The sequence below is a fragment of the Lacerta agilis genome, chromosome 6 (assembly GCF_009819535.1).
Source record: "Lacerta agilis isolate rLacAgi1 chromosome 6, rLacAgi1.pri, whole genome shotgun sequence".
NCBI lineage: Eukaryota > Metazoa > Chordata > Lepidosauria > Squamata > Lacertidae > Lacerta > Lacerta agilis.
The window spans coordinates 61,806,316-61,832,632 of NC_046317.1; the positions used below are offsets into that span (position 1 = coordinate 61,806,316).

At 41.1% G+C, this 26,317-nt stretch overlaps 1 protein-coding gene across 4 annotated transcripts in view; it reads left to right on the forward strand.

The window, feature by feature from the left end:
• The first annotated feature begins 12,058 nt into the window (after window positions 1-12,058).
• HIPK1 (homeodomain interacting protein kinase 1) overlaps window positions 12,059-26,317 on the forward strand; it is a 39,152-nt gene continuing 24,893 nt past the window's right edge. For 3 of the 4 annotated variants that reach the window (XM_033152997.1, XM_033152999.1, XM_033153000.1), the window contains exons 1-4: window positions 18,929-20,006; window positions 23,203-23,326; window positions 24,957-25,076; window positions 25,892-25,978. In XM_033152997.1, coding sequence (XP_033008888.1) covers window positions 18,931-20,006; window positions 23,203-23,326; window positions 24,957-25,076; window positions 25,892-25,978 — 1,407 coding nt within the window. In that variant the 5' untranslated portion in view covers window positions 18,929-18,930. Of the gene's footprint in view, window positions 12,207-18,928; window positions 20,007-23,202; window positions 23,327-24,956; window positions 25,077-25,891; window positions 25,979-26,317 lie in introns of those variants that run through there. The other variant, XM_033152998.1, reaches the window with a different exon arrangement.

A 26,317-nucleotide genomic window follows, 5' to 3' on the forward strand; every position in this document is an offset into this window, starting at 1 on the left:
GGAAAAAAAAAAACTACATTGAAATTACAACTTACAACATTAATATACAAATAAATAAATTTGACTTCCGTTTGTACTCTGTTTCTTTATCTTAACCCTTCTTTTTCCCACACAGGTCTTGTTACATCCAATTTAGTCTTATGTTTCTTTCTAATGGTATACTCATATTCAATTCATACACAAGAGTCACCTTCCCATTACCAAGAAATTTTGATGTTATTGTACTGGTTTAAATAATCTATAAAAACTTCCCATTCTTTTTGTGCCTTTTGATTGAAGTGACCTCTCATTCTTCCCGTCATTACTGCTAGCTGCATATATTCCATCATTAGAGCTTGCCAATCATATATTGTAGGGTTACTCTCACCCTTCCAATTCCTTGTTATGAGAATTCTGGCCGCTGTGAGGGCATACATTGTTAATGATCTTTTCTCTTTCTTAATTTCTGGTGGCAGTATTCCCAGAAGGAAGGTTTCTGGCTTTTTCTTAATGGAGATTTTCAAAAGTTTTTTCAATTCATTATGGACCTTCCCCCAGTATTCCTTGACTATATCACATTCCCACCACATGTGGAAGTACGTTCCCAAACCACTTTTACATTTCCAACATAAGGGTGACTGATTCTTAAACATTTTAGATACCTTGACTGGGCTATATGACCTGTATATCATTTTCATGACATTTTCCCTTAAATTAATACAGGCTGTAAACCTGATGTCTTTCCCATTCTAGTACCAGGTCATACATCTTAGAAATATGTTTTTCTTTAGATTGGATTGGTACCTCAAATTTAGATGTTTCGTTGGCTATTCCCTCCTTTTTATCTATCTTAAACCTTTCATTCAACTGGAAGTATTGTAACCATCCTGTCAATTGATTACTTATTTCTTTGTATTCCCTTAATACAATACTTCCATTCTCCTCCTTTATTAATGTTCTGTATCTTGCCCATTTGCCCTGTATATTCTTTCTCCTGACCGTAATTACTTCTATTGGAGATGTCCATAGTGGAATTTTCGGCTCTAACATCCATCTATATTTTGTCCAGGTTTTAAACAAGGACTTTCTTATAATATGGTTCAGGAAACCCTTATGGGCACTTACCTTCCCTTATAGTAGGTAGGAGTGCCACCCGAAGCGGTTATCAAACCCCTCCAAATCTAATATTTCAGGGTTCTCCAGATCTATCCATTCTTTTAACCATGCTAGGGCAGCAGCTGCATGATATATCTCTAAATCTGGGAGGGCAAAGCCACCTCTCTCTCTCTCTTATCTATAAGGATTTGATTTTTTATCCTGGGCTTTCTCCCGCTCCAGATGAATCTAGATATGTCTTTTCTCCATATTTTAAAACAGTCCATCCTTCCTAATATAGGGATGGTTTGAAACAGATAGCACATCTTAGGTAATATATTCATTTTCACCACTGCTATCCTGCCTGTTAATGAGAGGTACAGCTTATTCCATGTTTCCATACTATTTTTTATTTCATTCCATGTCTTGGTGTAATTATCCTGATATAGATTAATGCATTTCGCTGTGATCCACACACCCAGATATTTTACCTTATTTTTAATTTCCAGACCAGTCATTGTAATTTTTTAGCCTCTTCTGTTTCCATATTTTTGATTAAAAGATTTGTTTTTTCCCCATTCAACTTAAATCCAGCTAGCTTCCCGAAAGTATTGTTTCTAATGCTGCTGGGATACTATTTTGAGGTTCCTCTGTGGTAATTATATCGTCCGCGAATGCCCAGATTTTATGAGATGTTACACCTATTTTAACTCCCCTTATTCTTCCGTTGTGCCTGATTAAACTTAGGAGAGTTTCCAGCACCAAAATGAATAACAGTGGGGAGAGGGGACACCCCTGTCTCGTGCCCTTCTCAATTACAATTTTTTCCGTGATGTTTCCATTAATTATTAAGTTTGCACTTTGTTTATTATAGATTGCTCCAATCCCTCTCTCAAAATCTTCTCCTAATTCCATTGACTTTATTTGTTTTTTCATAAACTCCCATGAGATGTTATCAAACGCTTTTTCCGCGTCAATCAACATTAGGGCTGCTGGTTTATCATAGTTGAATTCCAGGTATTCTAGGATATTAATAATATTTCTAGTGTTATTTTGGATGTACCTTTCCGGCAAAAAGCCAGCTTGGTTGTGATGTATTATATCCTTTAATACTTCTTTTAGCCTATTTGCCAATATTGTTGTAAAGAGTTTATAGTCGCTATTCAGCAGCGAAATTGGTCTACAGTTTGTCATCTGCTCTAAATCCCCACCTTGCTTTGGTAGTAATGTGATAAATCCTTCTGTCCATGAGCTTGGCACTTCACCTCTTTCCATAACATCATTAAATAGTTATTTTAATTGTTGACATATTGTGTCTTCTAGCTTTTTATAGAGTTCTGCTGGTAATCCATCAGGGCCTGGTGTTTTCCCTGTTTTAAATTTCTTTTTTGCATCCTTAATACCCGTTATCGGGGCATTCAATATTTTTATTTTATCTTCTGCAACAATTGGTAGTTTATGATTGGCTAAAAATTGTTCTATGTCTTCTATGTTTTGTTTTTCTTTCTTATACAAATTTCCATAATATTTTACAAAGTTTTGGATTATCAATTTAGGGTCATCAATATAGTTTTCTTCAATTTGTAATCTTGTAATTAGCCTCTCATTTTGTTTTTTCTTCAACTGCCATGCTAAGAATTTGCTTGGCTTATTCGCAAATTCAAAGCTGCGTTGTTTCATTACTTTTAAGTTCCATTCTAGTTCTTGATCTATTATATTGGAATATTCAATTTTTAATAACCTGATTTCTTCTTTCAATTTCTCATTTTTTTGGTCTTTATTCAACTCTTTCTCCTTTTTTAATTCCTCCATTATTTATTCTTTTTTCCCTCTTTCTTTTTCCTACTTATAATATTTTGTTGGATGAAATAGCCCCTGATAACTGATTTTCCTGCGTCCCAAGTTATCTGTCTACTAACCTCTTTATTCCAATTGTATTCAAAATATTCCATCATGTCTTTTTTGGCCCCGATAATTACATTCTCATCATTCAGTAAAGAGGTACCATATTTTTTGCTCCATAAGACACACTTTTTTCCTCCTAAAAAGTAAGGGGAAATACCTGTGCATCTTATGGGGCAAATGGTGGTCCCTGGAGCTGAATTGCCCAGGGGCCAAAAGCAGATTGTGCTTTTTATTTTACAAAGAGAAAAGGGAGTGTTGAAAGGACCCTGCTCAGCAGCTGATCAGCAAGAGATCAGGAGAGAGATAAGAGTCCTGGCTCCCTTTCAGCCCTGCCCTCCTTTGTTGAATGTGCTGCAGAGGGAGGTTGTTTGTTTCCCCAGGACATGTGACTGGCTGATTAGATTATCTGTCTGGAAACTGTAGAAACGGCTCCCTTTCCTTAAGATTTTTCAGAAATGTGAGTTAAACCCCATAAAAATGGGGCTTTTCCTCTTTGCTTTCCCCCCTTTGCAAAAAAAGCTGCAAAACCTTTAGCTGATCCTAAAAAAAACCAAAAAAAAAAAAACCAGGGCTTTTCCCTTTGCAAAAAAGCTGCAAAACTTTTAGCTGATCCTCAAAAACAAACAAACAAAAAGAAAAAACCAACCAAAAAAACCAGGGCTTTTAGAGGAGGAAAACCAGAAAAATATCCACCTTTTCCTCCCTTGCTGCATCTTTCCCCTTACTCTCAATGAAACTGGGTTGTGGTCTGATATAGTTCTGGGTAAAATCTCTGTTTTTTCTATCCTTTCAATTAATTCTTTCATCATCCAAATAGCATCAATTCTACTAGCCGTGTTGTTTGGTTCTGAAAAGAACATAAATTCCTTTTCAGACCTATGTTTGAATCTCCATACATCCACCAAGTCCATGGTTTTTACCGATTCAAAGAAGCTATGTGGTAGTTTCCCTTCTTTTTCCCCTTTTTTGCTTGAAGATCTATCTATCTCTGGATCAATTACTCCATTAAAGTCGCCCATAAGTATCATTTTCCTCCCAACGTACTCCAACATTTCCCCCTCCAATTCTCTAAAAAATTCTGCCTTTCCTTCGTCTGGGGCATATATTCCAATTACAATTATTTCCTCTCCTTGATTTTTAATTTTGATTATTAATATCCTGCCATTATAGAAGAAGAGAAGAAGAGTTTGGATTTGATATCCCGCTTTTCACTACCCAAAGGAGTCTCAAAGCGGCTAACATTCTCCTTTCCCTTCCTCCCCCACAACAAACACTCTGTGAGGTGAGTGGGGCTGAGAGACTTCAGAGAAGTGTGACTAGCCCAAGGTCATCCAGCAGCTGCATGTGGAGGAGTGGAGACGCGAACCCGGTTCCCCAGATAACGAGTCTACCGCTCTTAACCACTACACCACACTGGCTCTCTTTATCATCTTTATATAGTAACTCTGGTTCCAAATTGGGCTTAATATATATTACCACCCCCCTCTTCTTTACTTTATCCGATGCCACAAAGGCTGATCCCAATTTTGGATTTATCAGAATTCTCCTGTGGTCTTTTTTTACATGTTTCTTGCAAACACGTAATGTCAAGTCTTTTTCTTACCAGTATATGCTCAATCTTATTCCTTTTTTTCTTCTCATTTAATCCATTAACATTCTACGATAGGATAGACAAGCTCATTCTTTATTTATGTGTATTCAATGTTTATATACTTCAACAATGCAAAGCGAAGGATGGGGAGACAGGGAAAGAGAGAAGGAAAGGGGGAAAAAAGAAAAGAAAGAAAAAGAAAGGGGGGAATAGGGCAAAGAAGAGAGGGAATGGAAAAAGAGAAGAAAAGAAAAAAGAAAAAAAGAAAAAAAAGGGGGAGGGGGATGAAAAAATCTAAAAGTATCAATAGGTGTTAGCAGCTAAAATGAACTACAAATTTAAAGTTGACTATAGATTGTACTTTGTACACTGAGAAGATTTGGGAGTTTTAAATTAGAGCTTTTACTCGCTCTCAAGCCCATCTCCCGGAGCCACAGATTCACCATCTATTCCTGGTCCTTCTCCTCCTAACGGTTTCCAGTATTTCCTCCAGAATATTTTGGCGTCTTCACACGTTTCCATTCTCCTCCTTTTTCCTTTATATGTAAAAGAAATTCCCTGTGGAAATTCCCATTTAAAGAAAATTGAATTTGCCTTAAGTGCTTTGGTTAAAAATTGGAATTTATCTCTTTTTTCAGTAGGCGTGGTGGGATTTCTTACAATATAATAATTTCTTGTTCCTCTATTTTTAATTTTTTCTTTCCTTGGGTTTGTAATATTTGATTCTTTATTTTGTTTGTAGTAAATGTTATCGGGCAATCCCCAGGCCAATTATTTGAGTTTGCTTTTTTGAGTTTACTCTGAATGCACTTGCTATGTTTTGTGATATTTCCTCTTCTTCCATATCTAGCCAAGCTGCTAATTCTTTAATAATTCTTAATTGTACATTTTCCTCTGCATTTTCTGGTATCCCCCTCATTCTCAAGATCCTCTCCTTTGATTGCATCTGGAGAATTGCCATTGCATCCCATGTGGCTTCTTGGGTTATTTTGAATTCTTCATTATCCTTTTTTGTCCTTTCACATTCTTTCCTATTGTCTCTAGCCTCTTTTGATATTTTTTTATTTAATTCCTCTAAGTTTTGTACTTTAGTTTGAAGTTCTTTTATTATCTTTGTTGTTTCCTCATTTTCCCCTTCTACTTCTTTTATCTTTTGGTTTAGCTCCACAATTCATTTTCACAACCAATATTCAACCCAAAAGTGATAACTTCAAGTTAGACCATATATCTAAGTCTCTCTTAAGAAAAAGGAGGTTTAAACCAAGAGCTGACAAAGCTATGCTCTGCAGGGAGAAATTTATTCAAATTCATTTATGTAAAACTTGGAACCATTGAGGGGAAACACCCTTATGTGCCCTTTGCTCCAGGAGCTACTTAAGGAAGAACAAAAGAGTTAATTACTGGACCATCAAGAGTTAAGAGGTTGCCAGGTTCTAAATCTAACATGCAAAATTCTTTCCAGAGGTACATATCAGAGTACTCCCACTCTGAGTTTGTCTCTTGAGTAGTTTTTTTTAAAGGGAGGGGATACAAACAGTAATTTAAATATTCTATATCTGAGGTTCTCAGAAAAGTAATTGCATTTGTATTTCTTTTTGTCTTTCCTTAGTCATCCCCCCCCCCCTTTTCTGGTAAACTAGTTTGAATCCCTCTATTTCTTTGTGGCTTGAACACTTCTCTTAAATAACAAACAATCTGTTTTCATTTATTTAAACAGTTTTCTTTTGCATTATGTCTTAAATTAATCTAAGCACAACCAAGTATTGCTTTAGAACCGTATTTTGTCAGGTACTTTTAAGCAAACCTATTCTTCTTTTCTATACCTTGTTGTCTGAGTATTTATTATAACTTCTGTCATTGTGGGTAGTTGAAGGTACTAGCACAACTTTAATTGCAACTCATCTTTTGTTGATATTAACTCATTTTAAAGTATTTTGCTATTAACATCCTAGCCGCTGTTGTCGTGTAAATAAACACTCTCTTATTTTCATTTGGGATGCTTATCGTTAGAATGTCAAATAGGAAAGCTTCGGTTTTATTTAAAATAAATAGCTTTTATTTTATTTTCCCTTTGGGGACATGTCCACCACAGGTGGAATAAGGTTCCCTCATTTTGTCTGCATCTCCAACGCTTATTGCTGATATTTACTTATTTTGGCTGATTTGGATGGGTCGGGTACCATCTAAAAATAAGAGAGCACGTGGTGAATTTTAAGTCTTTCCCCATAATTCCCCCCATTTTTCATCTTGATTGGATAGCCACAATCATGTGCCCATTTCACCGTCACCTCCTTCACCTCCTAGTCCTTATGATTCCAGTCCAGTAATAATCTGTGTGGTTTTGATAATATTTTGAATTATTTAATATGAATTTAAAAATAATAAATAAATAAATAAATCCGCTATCTTGGTGTCAAGTTCATTTATTTTTTTATCTGAAAAAATTGTTTAACTGGTAATCTATCTCTTTTTTACTTTTGTTTTCTTTTTTTGTATTTTTAGCATATAATAACAGTAGTAATTATATGGACATGTGATAATAATATGGAAATGAATAAAATGCTTAACTCACTAAGATTTTACTCAAGGAGATTTCCCCCTTTTTGGTTTTTACCTCTTCCCTTTATAACAGTGTCTTTAAGCCCCCAAACCCTGCCCCCTTACAGGATATCCCTTCTACAGATGTTAATGCAGACCCAATGATGGAAAACTCTCAGCCCAATTCCTTGTGACCACAAGACTATCCGTTACCTGCATCAACAACAACAAAAGACACCAGAGTGGCCACAGCTATCTCATTCCAAAGGATATAGACTGAGGGGGGCGTGGCTGACAAAAGTGGGGAAAGTTGAATTGCAAGGACATTCTCTCACCTTTTAAACCTCAAGATTCTGTGCCCAGGATTGAAAAGATATGTAAAAGATCACGATTGCCTCAAGATATGCAACTGATTTTTAATTAGTATGTTGTGTGATATTATGTAGGAATGCTAAAATGTGTGTGACAGTATGTTATCTCCACAAAAAGGGGGCCAAATTATTGTGTGTAATTGTTTTTATGTTTAATTTATAGTGCCTTAATGTATAATGTCTTAAACATGGCACTCTGCCAACCTTCTCTACCCATTTTTAAATTGTTTTAAATTCACTTCAAGAAAAACTTCAGGATCCATTAACAGCAGATACACGAAGGTTTATATGCTTTGATTTAGCAGGAATGATCCCTTATAAAGTTAAAATGAATAATTTGGACAAGTTCCCTTCTTATAACGACCTTTTTAACAGATTGGTTTGGAAAGTTGAGAATCATGGCGCTATCTAAATTCTAATTGGGCTCAGTTTGAATTAGACAAGGGTATCCAGGCTGCAACTAGCTTTTTCGTCCCTGAAGAGCAAGTGAGCAACTTCCCCACAAGTGCAATACCAGAGCCTATAATAATAAAATCCCATAGAAAGGTCAAGGCAAGGACATCTCTCTCACGACATGTTCAAACCTGTCCAAACCTATGGCAAGGTGACATGGTCCATATGAAAATCCTAAGGGGATTCATCAGGGATTGCTGCTGTGGTATGGTGAAGATGAAAGACCAGAGGAGAGCTAGCTTTGACACCTGAGAACACACAAAAAAGGCAAAAACAAAACAAGCTGCAATTCTCAGTCATTATTGGACCTTCCTGCTAAGTGTAAAGCACAGACCACTATTGAGAATGTTTCTCCCAAAGTGCTAGAATGCCACAAGTAAATTTCTTCAGACATCCATTTACAACATACCTGGTTATTATTTTGTGGAGCAACAATTTTTTAAAATAATTATAGCCCTTTCTATAAGGGGAATTTCTATAAGAATTTTAAGGTCATATATAAAAAAAATTAAATGTTCATAACTGTATATATAAACCACGTCTGGAAACCCCACAGATTAGGTCCTGAACAAATTGACCTTAAATATTTATCTGAAAGGTCAAAGTGGGAAACCTCCTCATTGTGACTTTAATTAAGCTTCATTCCAAAGGTAGAAACCTAAATTTAAGTTCAAAAACAAGCTCCATAGCTTTTGAACTTAAATTTTGGTTTCTACCTTTGGAATGAAGCTTAATTAAAGTCATGAGTTGGAATATTACCACTCACTATCTGGGAGTGTTCTTTTTGTTTGAAGTTTCTTATCCCCCCCCCCTATATTTAACAGCAACTAAGCTGTCTTGAGTTACACAAAATATAATTTCTTTTTTTCCCTTCTGAGGAAACTGATAGATCACAACAGTGAAACGAGATTTTTAGCCGGCAACTTGTCATGCTTGTTTTGGTAGTTATTTTTTGGTATTCGGAGTCATTTGTTAAGTTTGTTAAATTATTATTTTCCTTTGGATTAGTTCACAACTTTTTTTTAGTGTTTTTGAGCTATTCTACTTTGTTATTTAAGTATTACTATATATATACATATGTTCATCTCGTTACAGGGATCTTTCACGGTGTTGATTTTTTCTTTTTATTTGGATATTCCCGTGATTGTCTTTTTTTTGCCTAGTTTAATAAAGATCAGGCTTAACTAGTCGCCTTGCTTTTCACTAGAATTCTGGTCTGGTGTCATTTTACTAGCCGGTATGGGCTTCCAACTGGGCTCTGCTGGAGGTCTGGGCTCCCTCCTGGAGAAGGACCCCTTTTAAACTCTTTTAAACTCTTATTACAGCACCATTTTTTAGTAGAAAAGAATAATACTTTTTTTCTTCTTTAAAGAGCATTATGTACATGGCTGGCCAGCTGTCTCTTGACCATAAAATAGTAAGAAAGGATTCTGCAATGAACAGTGGGCTCTGAACTAGCCCTGTTTGCTGCTGCCCAATCATCTGTGTGGTCATTTGGGGCATCCCTGAGCTGCAGGGTCCTGGCATTTGGCCTAGAGAGCATCCAGCCCCTGCTGGAAAAAACCCCAAACCATTTTTATTGCAGATACTGACATTGTTTAGCGGGGAATAATGGAGGCAGAGTGGTTTTCTACTTAAAAGTGACCCTACTTGTTCTGTATGGGAGGGCTGGTGTGGAGGACTCCCTGGTCCTGAATGGGGTAACTGTGCCCCTGAAGGACCAGGTGCGCAGCCTGGGAGTCATTTTGGACTCACAGCTGTCCATGGAGGCAGGGCCGGCGTGTCCATTTAGGCGAACTAGGCAATTGCCCAGGGCGCAAAAATAGAGGGGGCGCTGGCAAGGCTTGGGCGGGACGGGCTAGCAGCAGCTTCTCTGCTGTAGCATGCATGCTCTAGTTATCTTCCGCTTCGACTACTGTAATGCGCTCTATGTGGGGCTACCTTTGAAGGTGACCCAGAAACTACAACTAATCCAGAATGCAGCAGCTAGACTGGTGACTGGGGTCGGCCGCTGAGACCATATAACACCGGTCCTGCAAGACCTACATTGGCTCCCAGTACGTTTCCGAGCACAATTCAAAGTGTTGGTGTTGACCTTTAAAGCCCTAAACGGCCTCGGCCCAGTATACCTGAAGGAGCATCTCCACCCCCATCATTTTGCCCGGACACTGAGGTCCAACGCCAAGGGCCTTCTGGTGGTTCCCTCACTGCGAGAAGCAAAGTTACAGGGAACCAGGCAGAGGGCCTTCTCGGTAGTGGCGCCCTCCCTGTGGAACACCCTCCCATCTCATGTCAAAGAGATTACAACTACCTTACATTCAGAAGACATCTGAAGGCAGTCCTGTTCAGGGAAGTTTTTAATGTGTGATATTTTCATGTATTTTAATCTCTGTTGGAAGCCGCCCAGAGTGGCTGGGGAAACCCAGCCAGATGGGCAGGGTACAAATAATAAATTATTATTATTATTATTACTTGTACCCTATTGAAATGTTGAACTGTTGTTGGACCCATTTATAAAATAAGGATAGTAAACTTTATCTAGCTTTGCCCTAGGCAAATGTATTGAATTGCTAAATGCTTCTGGAAAGCCATGATAAATGAGCATGTTGAATCTCATGACCATTAGCCCCTTTCAGATTTCAGTTTACAAGAACGTTGAACTGCCCTTGCCTTAGCAAAAACGGCAGGTTCGCAGCATTGAGTGTTTTTCAACTACAGATTATATTTATTCAGTTATCCCTCTAGGCAACTACGGGTACTCTTGCTAATTAGATTTGCCCCTTATCTACTAAAAGTTGACTGGATTATAGGACTAAGCGTGAAGCACTTAAAACTTTATTCACAAAGGCGGTAAAACGTGATGGTATTTACATATGAATTCTATTGTTTTGGCCAGGTGAGACCAGAGTCGACTATATAAAGGCTGGCTCGCCTTCTCCAGAAATGGCCTGGTGTTTCTTCCAGCAGCGGTTGCGTTTGCTCGCAGGACCGGTAAAAATACTTCGTTGGCCGTTTGGAAGCGCAAAGAACTCTAGAATAATCCTGAAGTAAAGTTCGGAGTGGATTCCTATTCCTTTCCGTCGTTATCTGGGCCTTCGGCGGATCGCTTGGGCTTGATCAGAGGACCTGTGCCGATCCAGAGGGGAGAAACTTGGGAACTCGGGCTCAGCTGATCTTAACACGCGTGAAGATGGCAACTAAAAGGCGCGCGCGAGGAACTGAATATAGTGGGGTGATAACCGCGGCGAAAGGGAAAAGAGGTAAGCGCGGCGCTGCGCAGCTTGCTGGGGTCGAGCTTTGGCGGGGGAGCCACGTGGCACATGAAGCCACAAAGAGGAGCCTTTCTTTTAGGATGCTGCAGGCGAAGCAGCCACGGAAGAGGACGGCGGTCTGCCCGTGTCTGCGCGCCCCAAAGCGGCTCTCCCCGCGACCTGCGGATCTCGCTCCCGAACAAGGTGCCCCGGCTGATCTTCCAGGCCATGCTCAGCTGCATCACGGGGGGCCGGTCCCGCCACCAGGGCCCGTTTCAAGGGTTTAAGACTTGGGGAAGTCTACCCTCCATGTTCTCGGCCTGTGCCTTGGCGCACTTAACATGGAGGCGCTCCTTTCAAGGGCAGCAGGGTTTCCTGTTTCCATATATATATATCTCCACCCCTCCTCCCCAAATGAGATGGATCCCGGGTGCCTGGGGAGGGGCTGCGTGTTTATGATTTGCGTTTTTGTAACGTTTCGCGGCCGCGACAATCGGAGAAAATGTCTCCCGTGTCTGCGTCACCTCGATTCCTCCGCGGAATCGGTGCGGCTCAACCGCCGCTGATCACGTGAAGAGCGGGGGAGGGGAAAAAAGAGAAAGAGGCTGTTCGCATCCCTGCCTCGGCGCTCGGCTGTTTCCGCCTCGGCGCTCGGAGCGTGAGGCGTTAGCTCGCGTGCTGCGCTCGGCTGGCTCCGCCTGACTCAGTCGAGAGAGGGGCGCGGAACGGAGCGGGAGCAGCTGGGCTGAGCGGAGGGGCCCAGAGGGCGCGGCGGCTGGAAGAGAAGCGGGGGCCGGGCCGGGCTCGCTGGCGGGCGACGGGGGCCGAAGCCTGGCGTCAACGGCATCCGAGAGGCCCGGGGGCTGCCCCTGTGCTGGCCGCCTCGAGAAGGCCGCGGCGCCCGTGCTCCCCCTTGCCTGGGCCGGCCCCGTGTCCCGGGGCTAGGATGCGCCCGCTCGTCCCCCGGCACCGGCAGGCAGCTCCCGGCCCGGCCCGTGGCTGAGACACCCCCAACGGCGGCGAGTAAGTGACCGGGCGGCCCCTCGCGGGGAGGCCTCGGGCTGGGATGCAGCGGGCTGGGAGGGCGTTCTGTCGTGGGCTGTGGGCAGGTCGGTTCTCGGGTTCAGAGGCCGCCATCATCGCACTCGATGGCCGCTGAGGCCTGTCTGGGGAGGCGGAGGCCGAGAGTTGCCAGCCAGATCGCGTAGCTCTTGGGAGGTGGGGAGGCATCGGGTGAGTCGCCCGTTGAGGGACAAGTCTCTGGTTCCTGTATTTCTCTTGCTTATGCGGCCCCCGCTCCGTAACAACCAGTTAATCCACGGGGTTCCCCTCCGTACTGTAAAAAAAAAAAAGTCCAGCGAGTGGGGCGCTGTGTAATCCTTTCCTCTGACGCCCGTCGCTGGGGCCTCCGGTTAGTGAGTGGGTAGGGCATTTTCATATTCTCTCCCCCCCCCAACCTCCCGCCTCTGCCAAGTTTAAACTACAGTTCATTGAAATAAGTCCCTTTTAAGAACTTACTCCAGAGGCATATTCTACCGCCATCGTCAGCTTTCCTGTACTTGTGGTTATTCATTTAATTATTACGATCGTTTTTATCGCCCCTCTCAAGATACATATCCTTCTAAGGTGGCTTATAAGAAATATTAAAGCACATTTATTATGCAAATATTAAAGCACACTTTAAGAAAACGTGCTAAAGAAAATCAACGTTAAAAAGCCCTCTGCTGCTCTTCACCCTGCCCTATAGCAGAATGACCCTGTGGTGGGGAGTGGATAGTCCATAGTCCAGTGCAGGCTCTGAGATGGTCTTCACTTCTTCTCTCTGCTGGAATCTTTCAAACAGGACACTTGGGTGTGAATTATGGGGACGTAAGCAGCTTTATAGTGAGTCAGATCACTGGTCCATCTAGCGCTAATGTTGTCTACACTGGCTGGCAGCAGCTCTCCAGAGTTTCAGATGGCATGGTCTAGACTTGGAGCTTTTTGTGAGGGAGAGCTGCAGGGGGATTGCTAGGCGGTTCTGTTGAACTGAACTAGAACCTTTAGCAAAAATGTTAATGTGTTTTAACAAGTAAAAAAAACAAAGCTTAAGGCATTAATCAGTAAAATGGGCTCATATGAATTCCACTCACAGTGGTATTGTGATTGTATTCCCATAGCAAAAGTTTTCTATGAGATTACTTGACATTTTAGTAGCTGAACAAGTGAACTTCTTGGTTTACAGCTGGTGGTTTTGTTAAACTCAAATGCTCTGCATGCGTTGTAGCATTCTGTTGCAAATGTTGTTATTAAATATATCACAGAATGATTATGCTCGGAGTCAAAGCAGATATTTAGTGCTGTATTCAGAGGGTATCCAGATAACCTGTTTTAGTGTTCTTAGATGGATACAGGTATAAGTAGCAAAATTCTGTAGCTAAAGCCAAAGCCTGATATTATCTACTGTAGAAATAACTTGCCTTAGTTTATTCCTCAGGCTGTAAAACAATTGTTCACTTTGCCTGCAAGTTCTATGATGGGGGCTCTGAGTTTATTATAGAAAATAACTTGAAATCTTTGTTTGGAGTAGGCATTATGAAGTGAATAAAGGTTCTAAAAATGTTGTTTTTCATTGATATTTTGTTGGTGAGGCTTATGCCCATGCACTTAAAGATATTCTCTAAGAACCCACAAAGTGCATGAGGGATAACATGCTTTAGTATTGACATCTTAAAGCAAGTATTGTACTACATTGCTTCAAACAGAATATAGCTTTAATTTTACTTCCTGCTTATGAACAACAGCTAAATGCCTTGTACACAGAACCAAATATTTATGTAGTTTAGGACTGTGGTATCTTCGTAAGCTCTGGATGTGTGTTGATGTAGCAGCTGAGGAGATCTGTATAGAAATCTGCTATGATAGTGTAGTCCCACCTCTAAAGCTATCTAGGTCACAACACCCTGAAATGCAGAACCTGCCACTGTGGAGATCACACCCTAATATTTTTTTAGAACTAGATGAGTGGCTAGTGTGAACTTGTTGACATGGCTGAATGTCAACAAATGTGCTCATTTTTACTGATAGCATTTTGCATTAAGATCAATTTTATAAAGTATGAACATTGCCAATGTGGCATCTGACCTAGCTTACATAGAAAATTGGGTGGGAGTTAAAACAGTTTCCTGGATACTGATAAAAGTGTTTTACTGAAACTGAAACTTGTGTTGTGGTTGTTCTTTGAAACTTAATATGATGTTTTTAGTACAGCATTTATCCTTGGGGACAGATGTTGTCTGGGAGTGAGAAGTTGAAGGGCCATCTCTTGGAGCCAGACTCTTCCCTTCTTAACTACTGGTTTTTACGTGCAATATGCTCCTGTCAGAGTTGGAATAAACTGTTGGAAAGGATTTTAGCTCTTGAAAACACTTGAGACTTTGCCAAAATCACAGAGAAAACATGCATGTTGCTCCTTTAATCTGCCCTTGAATAAGTAGTGCGTATAAGACATTGCTATCTTGGTTTAGAGATCAGAGCAGTCACTTTTACTACAACCCGGCTTAATTACAGTAAGATATGAAAGATGTTTGCAGTGAGTGGTTAAAGCATAATTGGGGGGCGGGGAAGAGAAGACCTCTCCTGATTTAATCCACTGAGGCAGCTTGAACAAATGGATTAGCTGATCTCAGAAAAACTAAATATACTACTGTTCTTGGAATCTGGAAGAAATAGAGCTTAGTTGCCCTCCTCTGCACACATTCCAGCTTGTCAATATCCTTCTTGAATTGTGCTGAGAACTGGACACAGGATTCCAGGTGTGGTCTGACCAAGGTAGAATACAGTGGTACAGTTACTTCCTGGTACCACTGTTAACCTGGGTCTTCTTTCCCCTACTTTTTAAAGGTGGGGGCATTTACCTGCCCCCAGACTGCAGGAACCTCACAGGTTCTCCAAGGCCCTGAAGATTTGAATTCATTTAAAGTAGCTAGGTGTTCTTTCCTATCTTGGGCTGCAGCTCTCTCCTTGCATTATTTATTCTGTTAACACCAAGTTGGGCACTGCTTTCCTTTTGGGTGAAGACAAGACAAAGTAGGTGTTAAAGCAGTTCCACCTTCTCTCTTTCACCCATAGCACTGCTCCATGCAGAGGACCTACTGCTTTTTTGTTCTTTCTCTGCTTCAAACATAGCCACAGAAACCTCTTATTATTTTTCACCTTTCTTGCAAGCCTGAGCTCATTCTGAGGTTTGGTCCACCTGACTTCTCCCTGCAACTGTTTGTTCCTTGTGCATACTCGTCCTTCTTTATTTTTCCTTTCTTCCATTTCTAATACATTCCCTTCTTAATTCTCATCTGTAAGATCTTATGCTGCCACACTAGATGCCTCCTACTTTACTTTCTTGTTGGAATTGTCTGCCTTTGTGCCTTCAGTATTTCTTCACCTTTAAAAAAACCCCATCCATCTTGGACTCCCTTCTCTTTTAGTATTTCTGATCATGGGATCTCTCCCAGTAGTTCATTAAGCTTTCCCTTGCCTCTGTATAATGAAACACGAGAGGACACGATCACTTCCTCCCAGTACTTCCACTTTGTCAATCAGTTCCTCCTGTTGATGAGAAACAGATCCAAGAGATTTGTTGCTTTTTCCATCTTCTGGGAAATGAAATTGCCAGTGGAGGAATTTGTTGAACCATACATTCTTGGCAGAGTTAGAGTTTCAGCATATATCAGGGTAGTTGAAGTCTTCCATGACTACTAGAGCTCTCCTTTTTGAATGTTTGGTAATCTGCTGTAGGAAGGCACCATCCACTCTTCAGTCTGGCTTGGAGGTTTATAGCAGACACCTGGAGTCAGGTCACTTTTGTTTCCCTCCTACAGTTTTTATTCATGTACTCTCAATCTGCCTTCAACTCTCCAGGTCATGGATTTGTTCACAAGTGTATACAGTACATGCTTTACATGTAATGCTCTTCCTCTTCCCTACCTGTCTGGTTTGTTCCTTTTGAATAGGTTATACCCCTGAACTTTTACATTCCAGTCATGATTCTCATCCCACCAGGTTTCAGTAATGTCTGTTTAGGTCACATTTGCCATCCTGCAGTGCATTAAGAGCTCAAATTGATAATAGAATAGCCAGTTGAACATTAGGCTGCCAGTGTTTAGGATATTTATTATTTCCAGGAATTGGTAGCTTTATATTGTGTAATGTGTGTGTCACTTCAGTTGGCAATCTGATGCAAGGTTTTGAAATGGCTGCTTTGGCTCAGACTTTTGTCCTGTGTCATGTTTTCTTGTTTTCTGTCTTGGTCTTCCAGCACATCACAGAAGATTTTAAGGAACACCCTGTTTTCATGTTGGGGTAATCCACATGTCTGATGAGACATACTTGAATTCTTTATGTGCAGTCTAGAAGCATACTTTAAATTGGTTGTTCAAGTGTGTGTAACTTCTTCTGGATAGTGTCTTATCATCGCTGGCAACAATGAATTAATTTGGCAGTCTTCATAGCTGCATGTAGTGACATACCAAAAATCCTACATAGAACTGCCTACTAAGTAAATTGATACACTTTTTTCAGACCTGCTCTTTTGACTAGCCCAGATTACTTGTAGCAGTAAGCAAAACAATGGCTTAATATGAAAGAGCAAACGTGAATTCGCAGAGAGAAGAACATGGCTCCTTTGCTTCTCTAACGCTGTTGCTGCACTGCTCTGAGCTAAACCATAGTTTGGCTTAGCATTATTTCCAAACCTAGGCTTGCTGTTTATCTCCCCAGACAAACCATGAGTAGTAAGCCGTAGAATAAATATTAACTATGGCTCATGGTTTGCCTGGATTGAGATAAAACTGCAAGCCTCCATTTTGACATATTGGCTAAGCCAAACCACAGTATCAGTCCCAGAAGAGGAGCAAAGCAAACAGTCTTGTCTTTGGGAACCTGCATGTTTGCTTGTTCATGTGCTTTGTGTTGTGTGAATCAGGTCAGTGAGTAAAAGCGGCAGCTTACATGGGCCATTATGAATGATGACCCAAGCAGAAGCTTGTCATTGTTCTCTATGGACAATGTCAAATTGTATTGATGGAATAAGTTGCTTCATTGACATTCTTTCTACTCCTAGCAAACTATTCTATGTTAGCTGGCACAACAGTATCAACACTACTGTGAATGAACCACTGTTTCAAAATGGAGAAACTAGTTTGCAAAATGAGAACAATTATGAAAGCATCTAAACCTTGGTCAGTCAAAAGAAGCATGTGTGAATTGGCTGTGGTCTGGTGTCACACTACTACTAAGGTCTTGCAGGAAACATGGCTTGAATAGCTGTTGGCAAATGCTCTGTTAGGCTCTAAAACCACAAGTTTTTAAAACTCAGGCTCTGCAAGTTGGAGAGAGTGTTTGCCAGTCTCCTTTCTTGAGCCTTACTTTCCTTTCACCGTAAAATCAAAAGGTTACCCTCTGGATGCATTGAACTAGTGCTTTGAACTATAATTCCCATCACCTCCAGCTATTGACCATGCTAGTTGGGCTGCTGGTAGCTGGAAGTCCATAACCTGTTTTGTAAGGCATTGCAGATTAAAAACTGTCCCCCTAAATAGGCCTGAAAACAAGCAAATATTTGGACTGGACTTACATAGCTTAATTGAAGGCAGTGTTGGTGTCTCTTTTGCAATACTGATGGTGAAGTCAGGCATATTCCCTTCTGCTTAAGTTAGCATTTTCTAGTCAGTGTTAGTTTTTGTTAAATTGTACTTAAAAAAACAAAAACAGAAAATTCTATGTTCTCAAGGCACTTTTGAAATGAACTAAAAGTCAGTTGGTTGGTTTAAAAAAATACTTTGCAGCACAGTAAAGCTGTGGGTCTGGGAAGTATCCTTAGGGATGACTTGCCTCTAGGAGTGAGGTTGGGGAGTTTCCTTTGGGAAGCATGACCTGTCTATAGGAGTAATTATTGGGAAGACATGGTGACTTCTGTCTTTAATTGTAGGTGGTTTGTATTTTGGTAGAGGTAGGATGGACAACTTGTTTGGTCATGGTCAGGTGGATTACACGTGTTGTATGTAGTAGTGCATAAAGGAAATGATGGAACCTATAGAATAGCAAATTAATGCAAATGTCACAATACTTTAACCAGCACATCTACTCAAAGCCATTTTATTAATTCACATGTTCCCCACACCTGACTTAAAGTAACATTTTAGCAGTTTTCCTTGTAACTAGGCATTTGACCACTTACAAGGAAAGTTGTACCCCCCCCCAAAAGCTGGTTGTTGTTGTTTGTTCCTGATCCCCCTATCTGTGTATACCTGCTGGCCAGGGTGACCAAAATTCTAATATTGTTTGGCTGCTGATTTGGCAGTTTGTGTGTAGCTGTAGGCAATCTGTGGAAAGAGCCATCTCCCTTGTTAACTTTGGGAAACTCTTGGTGAGGTCACACACTGGCCATTATTAGTTACAAGTAAGTAGCTGTGTTGGTCTGCCATAGTCGAAACAAAATATTTCCCCCCTTTCAGTAGCACCTTAGAGACCAACTAAGTTTGTTATTGGTATGAGCTTTCATGTGCTGAAGAAGTGTGCATGCACACGAAAGCTCATACCAACAACAAACTAAGTTGGTCTCTCAGGTGCTACTGGAAGGATTTTTTTTTGGCCATTATTACTTAGTGGGTAAAAAGAGATCTGTGAATCTGACTCTTTTTTCCAAGTGTGATTTCTTGTGTGATATATTTATTGCTTATTCATTAATTAGCTCTTTGTTTACTCTTCAGGTATGGCCTCACAGCTGCAGGTATTCTCCCCCCCATCAGTATCTTCGAGTGCCTTCTGCAGTGCCAAGAAACTGAAAGTGGAGCCCTCTAGCTGGGATGTTTCAGGACCGAGTAACGGTGACGAGTATTACAGTCACAGCAAAAACCTCCCAGGTGCTCAAGGGCCAGCCAGCTCTTCTCACCAGGTAGCAAACTTCAGCATCCCTGCTTATGACCAGAGCCTCCATCTCCCTGCTCCTTCAGTTGAGCACATTGTGGTCACAGCAGCCGACAGCACAGGCAGTGGTGGAACAACATCTTTCCAAAGCAGCCAGGCCCTAACACACAGGGCTAACATTGCTTTGCTGGAACCGTACCAAAAATGTGGATTAAAAAGGAAAAGTGAGGAAGTTGACAGCAACGGTAGCGTGCAAATTATTGAGGAACATCCACCTCTCATGCTGCAAAACAGACCTGCGGTGGGTGCTGCGGCCACTACCACCACTGTAACAACGAAAAGCAGTAGTTCCAGTGGCGAAGGGGATTACCAGCTGGTCCAGCATGAAATCCTTTGTTCCATGACAAACAGCTATGAAGTCCTGGAGTTCTTGGGCCGAGGGACCTTTGGGCAGGTGGCAAAATGCTGGAAGCGGAGCACCAAGGAGATTGTAGCTATCAAAATCCTGAAAAACCACCCTTCCTATGCCAGGCAGGGGCAGATCGAAGTGAGTATCCTTTCCCGGCTGAGTAGTGAGAATGCTGATGAATACAACTTTGTCCGCTCTTATGAGTGTTTTCAACATAAAAACCACACATGCCTGGTGTTTGAGATGCTGGAACAAAACTTGTACGACTTCTTAAAACAAAATAAGTTTAGCCCCCTGCCTCTGAAATACATTCGGCCAATTTTGCAGCAGGTGGCCACTGCCTTGATGAAACTGAAAAGCCTGGGTCTAATACATGCTGATCTGAAGCCTGAAAACATAATGCTGGTTGATCCTGTACGCCAGCCATATAGGGTGAAGGTCATAGACTTCGGCTCTGCTAGTCATGTGTCGAAAGCTGTGTGTTCCACTTACTTGCAATCACGCTATTATAGGTAAGTACCCATTTCATTTACCAGTATTTAAACAAGGTTTTTTTTTTGCATGGCATTCATCCTGTGGCACTTGATAGGTAAATTGTCTCCTGAAATAATGCCTGTCTGCTTTCTGTCTGCTTCCCATTTATCCTTTCCTGTTTCGTTTCCATTTGGGTTTTCAACTTGAAAGATATTTACTAATATTTTGCAAAGAACCGGGTTGCTAAAGTTGAGTGGGGACTCAGAAGCCTGATTGCTGCAAGCAGACTGCAGATGCCAAGGGGGGGGGGGGGAGAAATGTCATTATTTGACATTTAGAAAAAAGAACTTATATGCTTCTAGAATTTGGGATGTAAAATGCAGTAGATTGAATAACATAGCCAGAATTCAAAAGCCCACACAAATCCTCAAGGGGAATTTATAGTTCTCCAATGGTAGTCATCCTTGCCACTTGAATAAGCACTTAAAACATCACTCTGGAGGTTCCCAAGTTTGAGTTCAACCTGGCATATGGCCATTGGCACTTCTAAGCCACACTCTTGGTGTTAAAATTGTGGTATCTGTGTTGGAGAGTTGGGAAGCTCAGGTGTTTGTACCAGATTTGTCAGGCAGCTGCAATATTCAAATGGGTAACCTAGTAGTGATGTTGTGGTAGGCATAAACCAGGGGTTGACAACCTAAGGCCCATGGGCCACAAGTGGCCCATGGGTGTTGTTTAACCGGCCCATGAACCCCTGCTGCCTGCTCGGTTGGCTCCCGTCCGCCATGCTAAACTGGCGCGGAGCAGAGCGGGGACCACCTTCCGTGATGTTGGACGGCTTCCCATTGGCTGCAGGAAGCTCCTGCAGTCAATGGGAAACTGCGCACACCTCTGTGCCGGAAGGACCATCGGAAATAGCGTTTGCACATGTGTGCACACACACTCTGGCCCACCGCGGTGTCTGCGGGACCATGAACCAGCCCAAGCCACAAAAACTTTGCTGACCCCTGGCATAAACCATGGCTTGCTGTGCACAAGTGAAATCATGCCTGCATTGCTCTTCCTGGCTTTGGGAAAAGCAAGCCATGATATCTGGATTGATGTTATTTCTGAACCAGATATTTGTTGGATCAATCCATCAACCTCTGATGGATGATTTAGAAGTATTGTGTCTGGCATCACTTTCGCTGCCTTGACCACAGCAGTGGTGAATGCCTGTATATACATTTGCTACCAATATGCTTTTATGCCTGTCAAGTAAACTTCTACACTTGACTGAATCTTTATGGCATCCATGAGTGTTTATTGTCTGTGTGTACCTTCAACCCCGAAGACACTTCCAAGGAAGGAGCTGTGTTGAGATGTAACTCTGCCGAGTATGGATACTGGCACACACATGCACCAAAAGTGATGCTGGACCCAGTCCTTCTAAATCATCCATCAGAGGTTGATGGACTGATCCATCAGTATTGTGAGTTGGTTGTTCCCAACAAGTCATGAATAGTAAGATAAGAATAAAGGACTGATTTTCAGTCCCAATAATCCATAATCCCATGTTCAAATGTACTGCAAAGACAGGGATTGTAATCTACTTCCTCCCAGCACCTTTCATGTATAAACACTTCATTCCTTATTTAAGCCTCTGAAAATAACAATATGCAGCTGGTTATCAAAATATATTTAGAACAAGGAGGGGAATTTGCTCTACTACTTAGTTTGGTGATTGACACAAATAGTTCAATGGCCACTGCTGTCCATCTTGATATCATACATGGTTGAGTTGGTGACTTTGTTTATTTTCCTGTGTTTGCTGGGAAAAGATGACTAGCTTGTAAGATGATTAATACCTACAATGCTTGGGTGTGTGTGTGTTAGGGTAGTGTTTCAACCCAACACTGGGATCTCTTGTCATTTTTGTGTGGTCAGTGTATGGCTCACTGGATAATGAATTTGGATTTGTCTTACTCGCTGGACTTAAGCTATATGAAATTTAATGTTGTATTGAATTGTGTGCTAAATTTGTCAGATCATTTTCTCACTGTATTGCCTTTAAAACATAAACAGGCTGATCTTAAACCTTAGCAGTAATTATTTAGGAGCTATTCCTATTGAATTTAGTTCACGGAGTTATCCCAAATGTGAGTGCATTAGTATAGAGCCAAAGGTTGATTGTGTGGAAAAGTCATGATTCTGTTCCCACAGAGTAAAAAACCCATTAAACATAAAAGCCTTACTTTGAAGTATATAGTGCTTAGGTTTGGGAAGAGTGGTTGTATCAAATCTCTTTGATCCAGAGGAACAGTCTTGTCAGCAGAATGGGGATTGAAGTGATATTTGGCAGTCCCCCCTGCAGTACCTTGTGCCACCTCAAACCCTGTTTCAGAGGGTTTCTCAAACCTCTGGAGCATCTCTGGACCAAAGAGTCCCCCTGTCACCAGAGGGACAACAGTTGTTAATAACCTCTATGGCTCTTTTAGGCTACCCAAGCTGAACTCATTGAATAGAAGACTGCATTGTGCTGGTATTACAGAAACTATGTGTATTGCTAGTTCCATTTATTAAAGAAGAAAAATGTACTTTGAGATAATGGTACAGTTTTGACAGATTTCAGAGGGTGATCAGTGATACTCTTTTGCAGTAAAAGCAACTGAATACTGCAGCACCTTACAGGCTAGGAACGTCGTTATGGTATAAGTATTGGTAGGACAGAGCACTTTACCAGATGCCATACATCAGGGGTTGGCAAACTTACCCGTCCTCGGGCCGCTTCCTCCGGCGCACTTCTGGGTTGGCGTAGCGCCGGAAATAGCTTGTGCGCATGCGTAAGCGTAATTTCTGGCGCATTTTTGGGTCTGCGGAGGCCCGTGTGCATGCATACAAGCTATTTCCGGTGCTCTGCCGACCCAGAAGAGCACCGGAAATAGCTTGTGCATGTGCGCATGGGCCTCCGCAGACCCGGAAGTGCGCCGGAAATGATGCTTGCGCACAAGCTATTTCTGGCGCTGCGGGCTGGATAATTGGCTCGTGCGGGCCGTATCCGGACCCCTGCCATACATTATCTGGGGTGCTGCAATAAATGTTTTAAGTCTTTAAGATGCCATAACACTGTTTTGCTATCAGTTTTGCTCATTCATTCTTGGCTATACATTTGATAATCTAAACTTTTTAATTCAATCAAGTTTGTGGGATTTGTGAAGTTAGTAATAAGCAAATATAATATTGCATGTTTTTCAGAGCTCCTGAAATCATCCTTGGTTTGCCATTTTGTGAAGCTATTGATATGTGGTCGCTGGGCTGTGTGATAGCTGAGCTGTTTCTTGGATGGCCATTGTACCCAGGAGCATCAGAATATGATCAGGCAAGTTTGTGTAGATGTTTATATAGTTTACATTCAAATCTAAATTCATATTTGGAACTGGATTTTATATCACTTTAGCACTTGATAATGCCTGTCCAAATTTAGCCACACTGTTGCTAACAAAAAGATGCCCTAAGCTGATTTCATGGTATTTAAGCCTGCAGTCCTAAGCAGCTTCAATCAGGAATAAGTGTCATTGTACTCATTGAGGTTTGCCTCTGAGGAAATATTGTTAGGATTGCACTGCAAATGCATTTGTGATTGGATTATAAACATCTAATTCATGAGCAGTGTACAATTGATCTAGATTTGATCAATAGTCCTATTATTTTCAAATGGACACATACAAGTAAACATGTGCTTTCAGATATTATAAATTCATTCTAGGAAGCTCCTTGGTTGTTAGCAAGTGGGAGCTAAATTGTGACATGTGAGAAGCACTGGTCAGTTGTAGTGCATTGCATTGCCCCTTTCCGTTCCAATACCCAAGACCCTACAGGATTATATAAATCACCAGGCTGTAGAAACTTCTTTTGAATTAAATTATTACCCCCCCAGACCACGTCTAACACACTTCTATTTCAAACAGAGGGTGCAAGTTATGACCCACCAGGTTACTGCTCAACCTGGTGGCATGGAGCCTTCTGCCCTGGCCATGTTGACAACACCTCTCTGCTGATGAAGGATGGGACATACTCACTGATGTTGTGCTTTGCTTGAATCAGTGCTGCTCCCTCCTACCTCCGCTTAAGCTGACTATAGGCATACTTTTAGGCAGTTGCAGTTCAAGATACCTGGCGTATCCATCTTGGTGGCACCAGCTCAAGAGCACTTTGTTCCCTCAGCTCTTTTGAATGTTCCTTTGGGTGGGTCATGCGGTTCCTTCTGATCAAGGCACACACAATTTTCACTGCCATTTCCAATTACACCATTGTTCATGGTTTACCATGAATCCATTGGTCTGGGCTATATTCTTCTCTTCAGGACAAACAAATCATATTTTATAGTTTAGTGTTACATTTGAATTGTGGCTTCAATGAACAAACCTTGGTCGTGGTTTGTTTGGAGTGAAACAACCCATGACCCCTAGTTGGACATACAGTACAAATGATTTTAATCATGCGCAGTTGAAGGTAGGCTGGCCAAAATTGCACAAATTAAATGCAGGCAAGGTGGAGCACCAGGTCTGCTCAGGTTACCCAGCACATGAGAGCATTTAAACTCCGTGCTTTGCTTGTGGGGCAAGGCCTTCTCAACATGCCAGCTCTGAGATGCTTGCACAACATGTTGTGGAGACATCAGACTTAATTGACATCACACTGGAAACAGCTGGAAATGATTGTTTCCTGGGTCCAGGCTAGAAATCAGTTCAGCCTAACCAGAAATTGGGAATCTGACCCAAGATATGATTGGAACCGCATAATGCAGTAAAATATATTAAACAACTAAGGTTTGCAAAGAAATGTATTTGATTCAGCATGGTAATCTGTTAAGTGAATATTGACTGAGGCAGTTTTTTTTTTTAAAAAAAGAACCCACTGTATGTTTTCCTTCCTCTGGAAGGAAATGCATTTTACTATTGACACAGCATTCTGCCTTTATCATAGATGACTTCTTTTTTCCATTGCAGATTCGTTACATTTCACAAACGCAAGGACTTCCAGCTGAGTACTTACTGAGTGCAGGAACGAAAACAAGCAGGTTTTTTAACAGAGATCCAAACTTGGGATACCCATTGTGGAGACTAAAGGTTTGTATTTTTTTCAGACATTCAATTTATTGTCTAAGAGCAGTATTTGTAGCCTATGTAGAGGAAAAAAAACTTTAGTTATTGCACGTTCACCAGTGGGATTTAACTACTGAGCACATGCATTTCTCTGGGTACATCCAGTGAAACAATTACAATAAAGAGAGCTACTTATTGGTGTGACTAATTTGTATGCATGAGTGAGTCTTTTCTTGATCTTAATCATTTTTTTAGTATTATTAATTTAATTATTGTCTGCCCTTTGCCATAAGGTCCCATGCTGGGTTACAGCTTTCAAAACAATATCAAAAACAATTTAAAACAAGTAACTTGTTCAGCTGAATGTTATGAAGATAAACGCACAGAAGGCTCTCTGTCACCAGCAAAATAACATCTTATTAGAAAATTTAAGGCCATTAGTTCTTAGAAAATTTTTCGGTGACAAACCCTCTTTCTACTAAAAGATATACTGTCAGAAAATCACTTTTGCAATCCCATTTGATTTAAAATCACCTTTCAGAGTTTGAACTACTGTTTAGAAACATCTGAAGCTTCACATTATGGCTGCCTTGTAAAATATTTGATACTTTGCTCAGGTTGGCTTGTATTTGTCCTTGAGAATATAGATGAGAACATTAATTTGGCACAGTGTCATTTTTCACAAGCTTAGGTAGCAAGGTTATGATGGCCTATCATTTCTGCTTCATAGGGCATTCCATTTGTCAATGGCTGATTGCTTGTTGACCTAGCTTTGCTTTTATTGCACTGAACTCTAAAACCCTGTTAGAGTTGCTTGTAACATGTATTTTATTTGATAGACTCCAGAGGAACATGAATTAGAGACGGGAATAAAATCAAAGGAAGCTCGGAAGTACATTTTCAACTGTTTGGACGACATGGCGCAGGTGAGCTGCTGAGAAAAATAATGATGCCTTTTATACTACAAGCATAATTACCCAGAGCAGTAGTATTTTACACTTGCTCTACATAGGAATCAATTATATTCCCTTCCTCAGGAATTAAGTTTGCAATTCTGTGCCCTCTTCCTTGGGAGTAAGCCCCAGTGAACTCACAGGGTCTTATTTCTGAGTAAACATGAGTAAGATTTCATTTTCACTTCTATTGAACATGCTCTTTAAATAATATAACAGTGTGATTTCCCCCCCAACATCCGTATATTAGAGAAACTAGAAGAGGGAGGAATGAGATCCTGAGTCTAATGTTGAAATCATTCTGCATTCTCA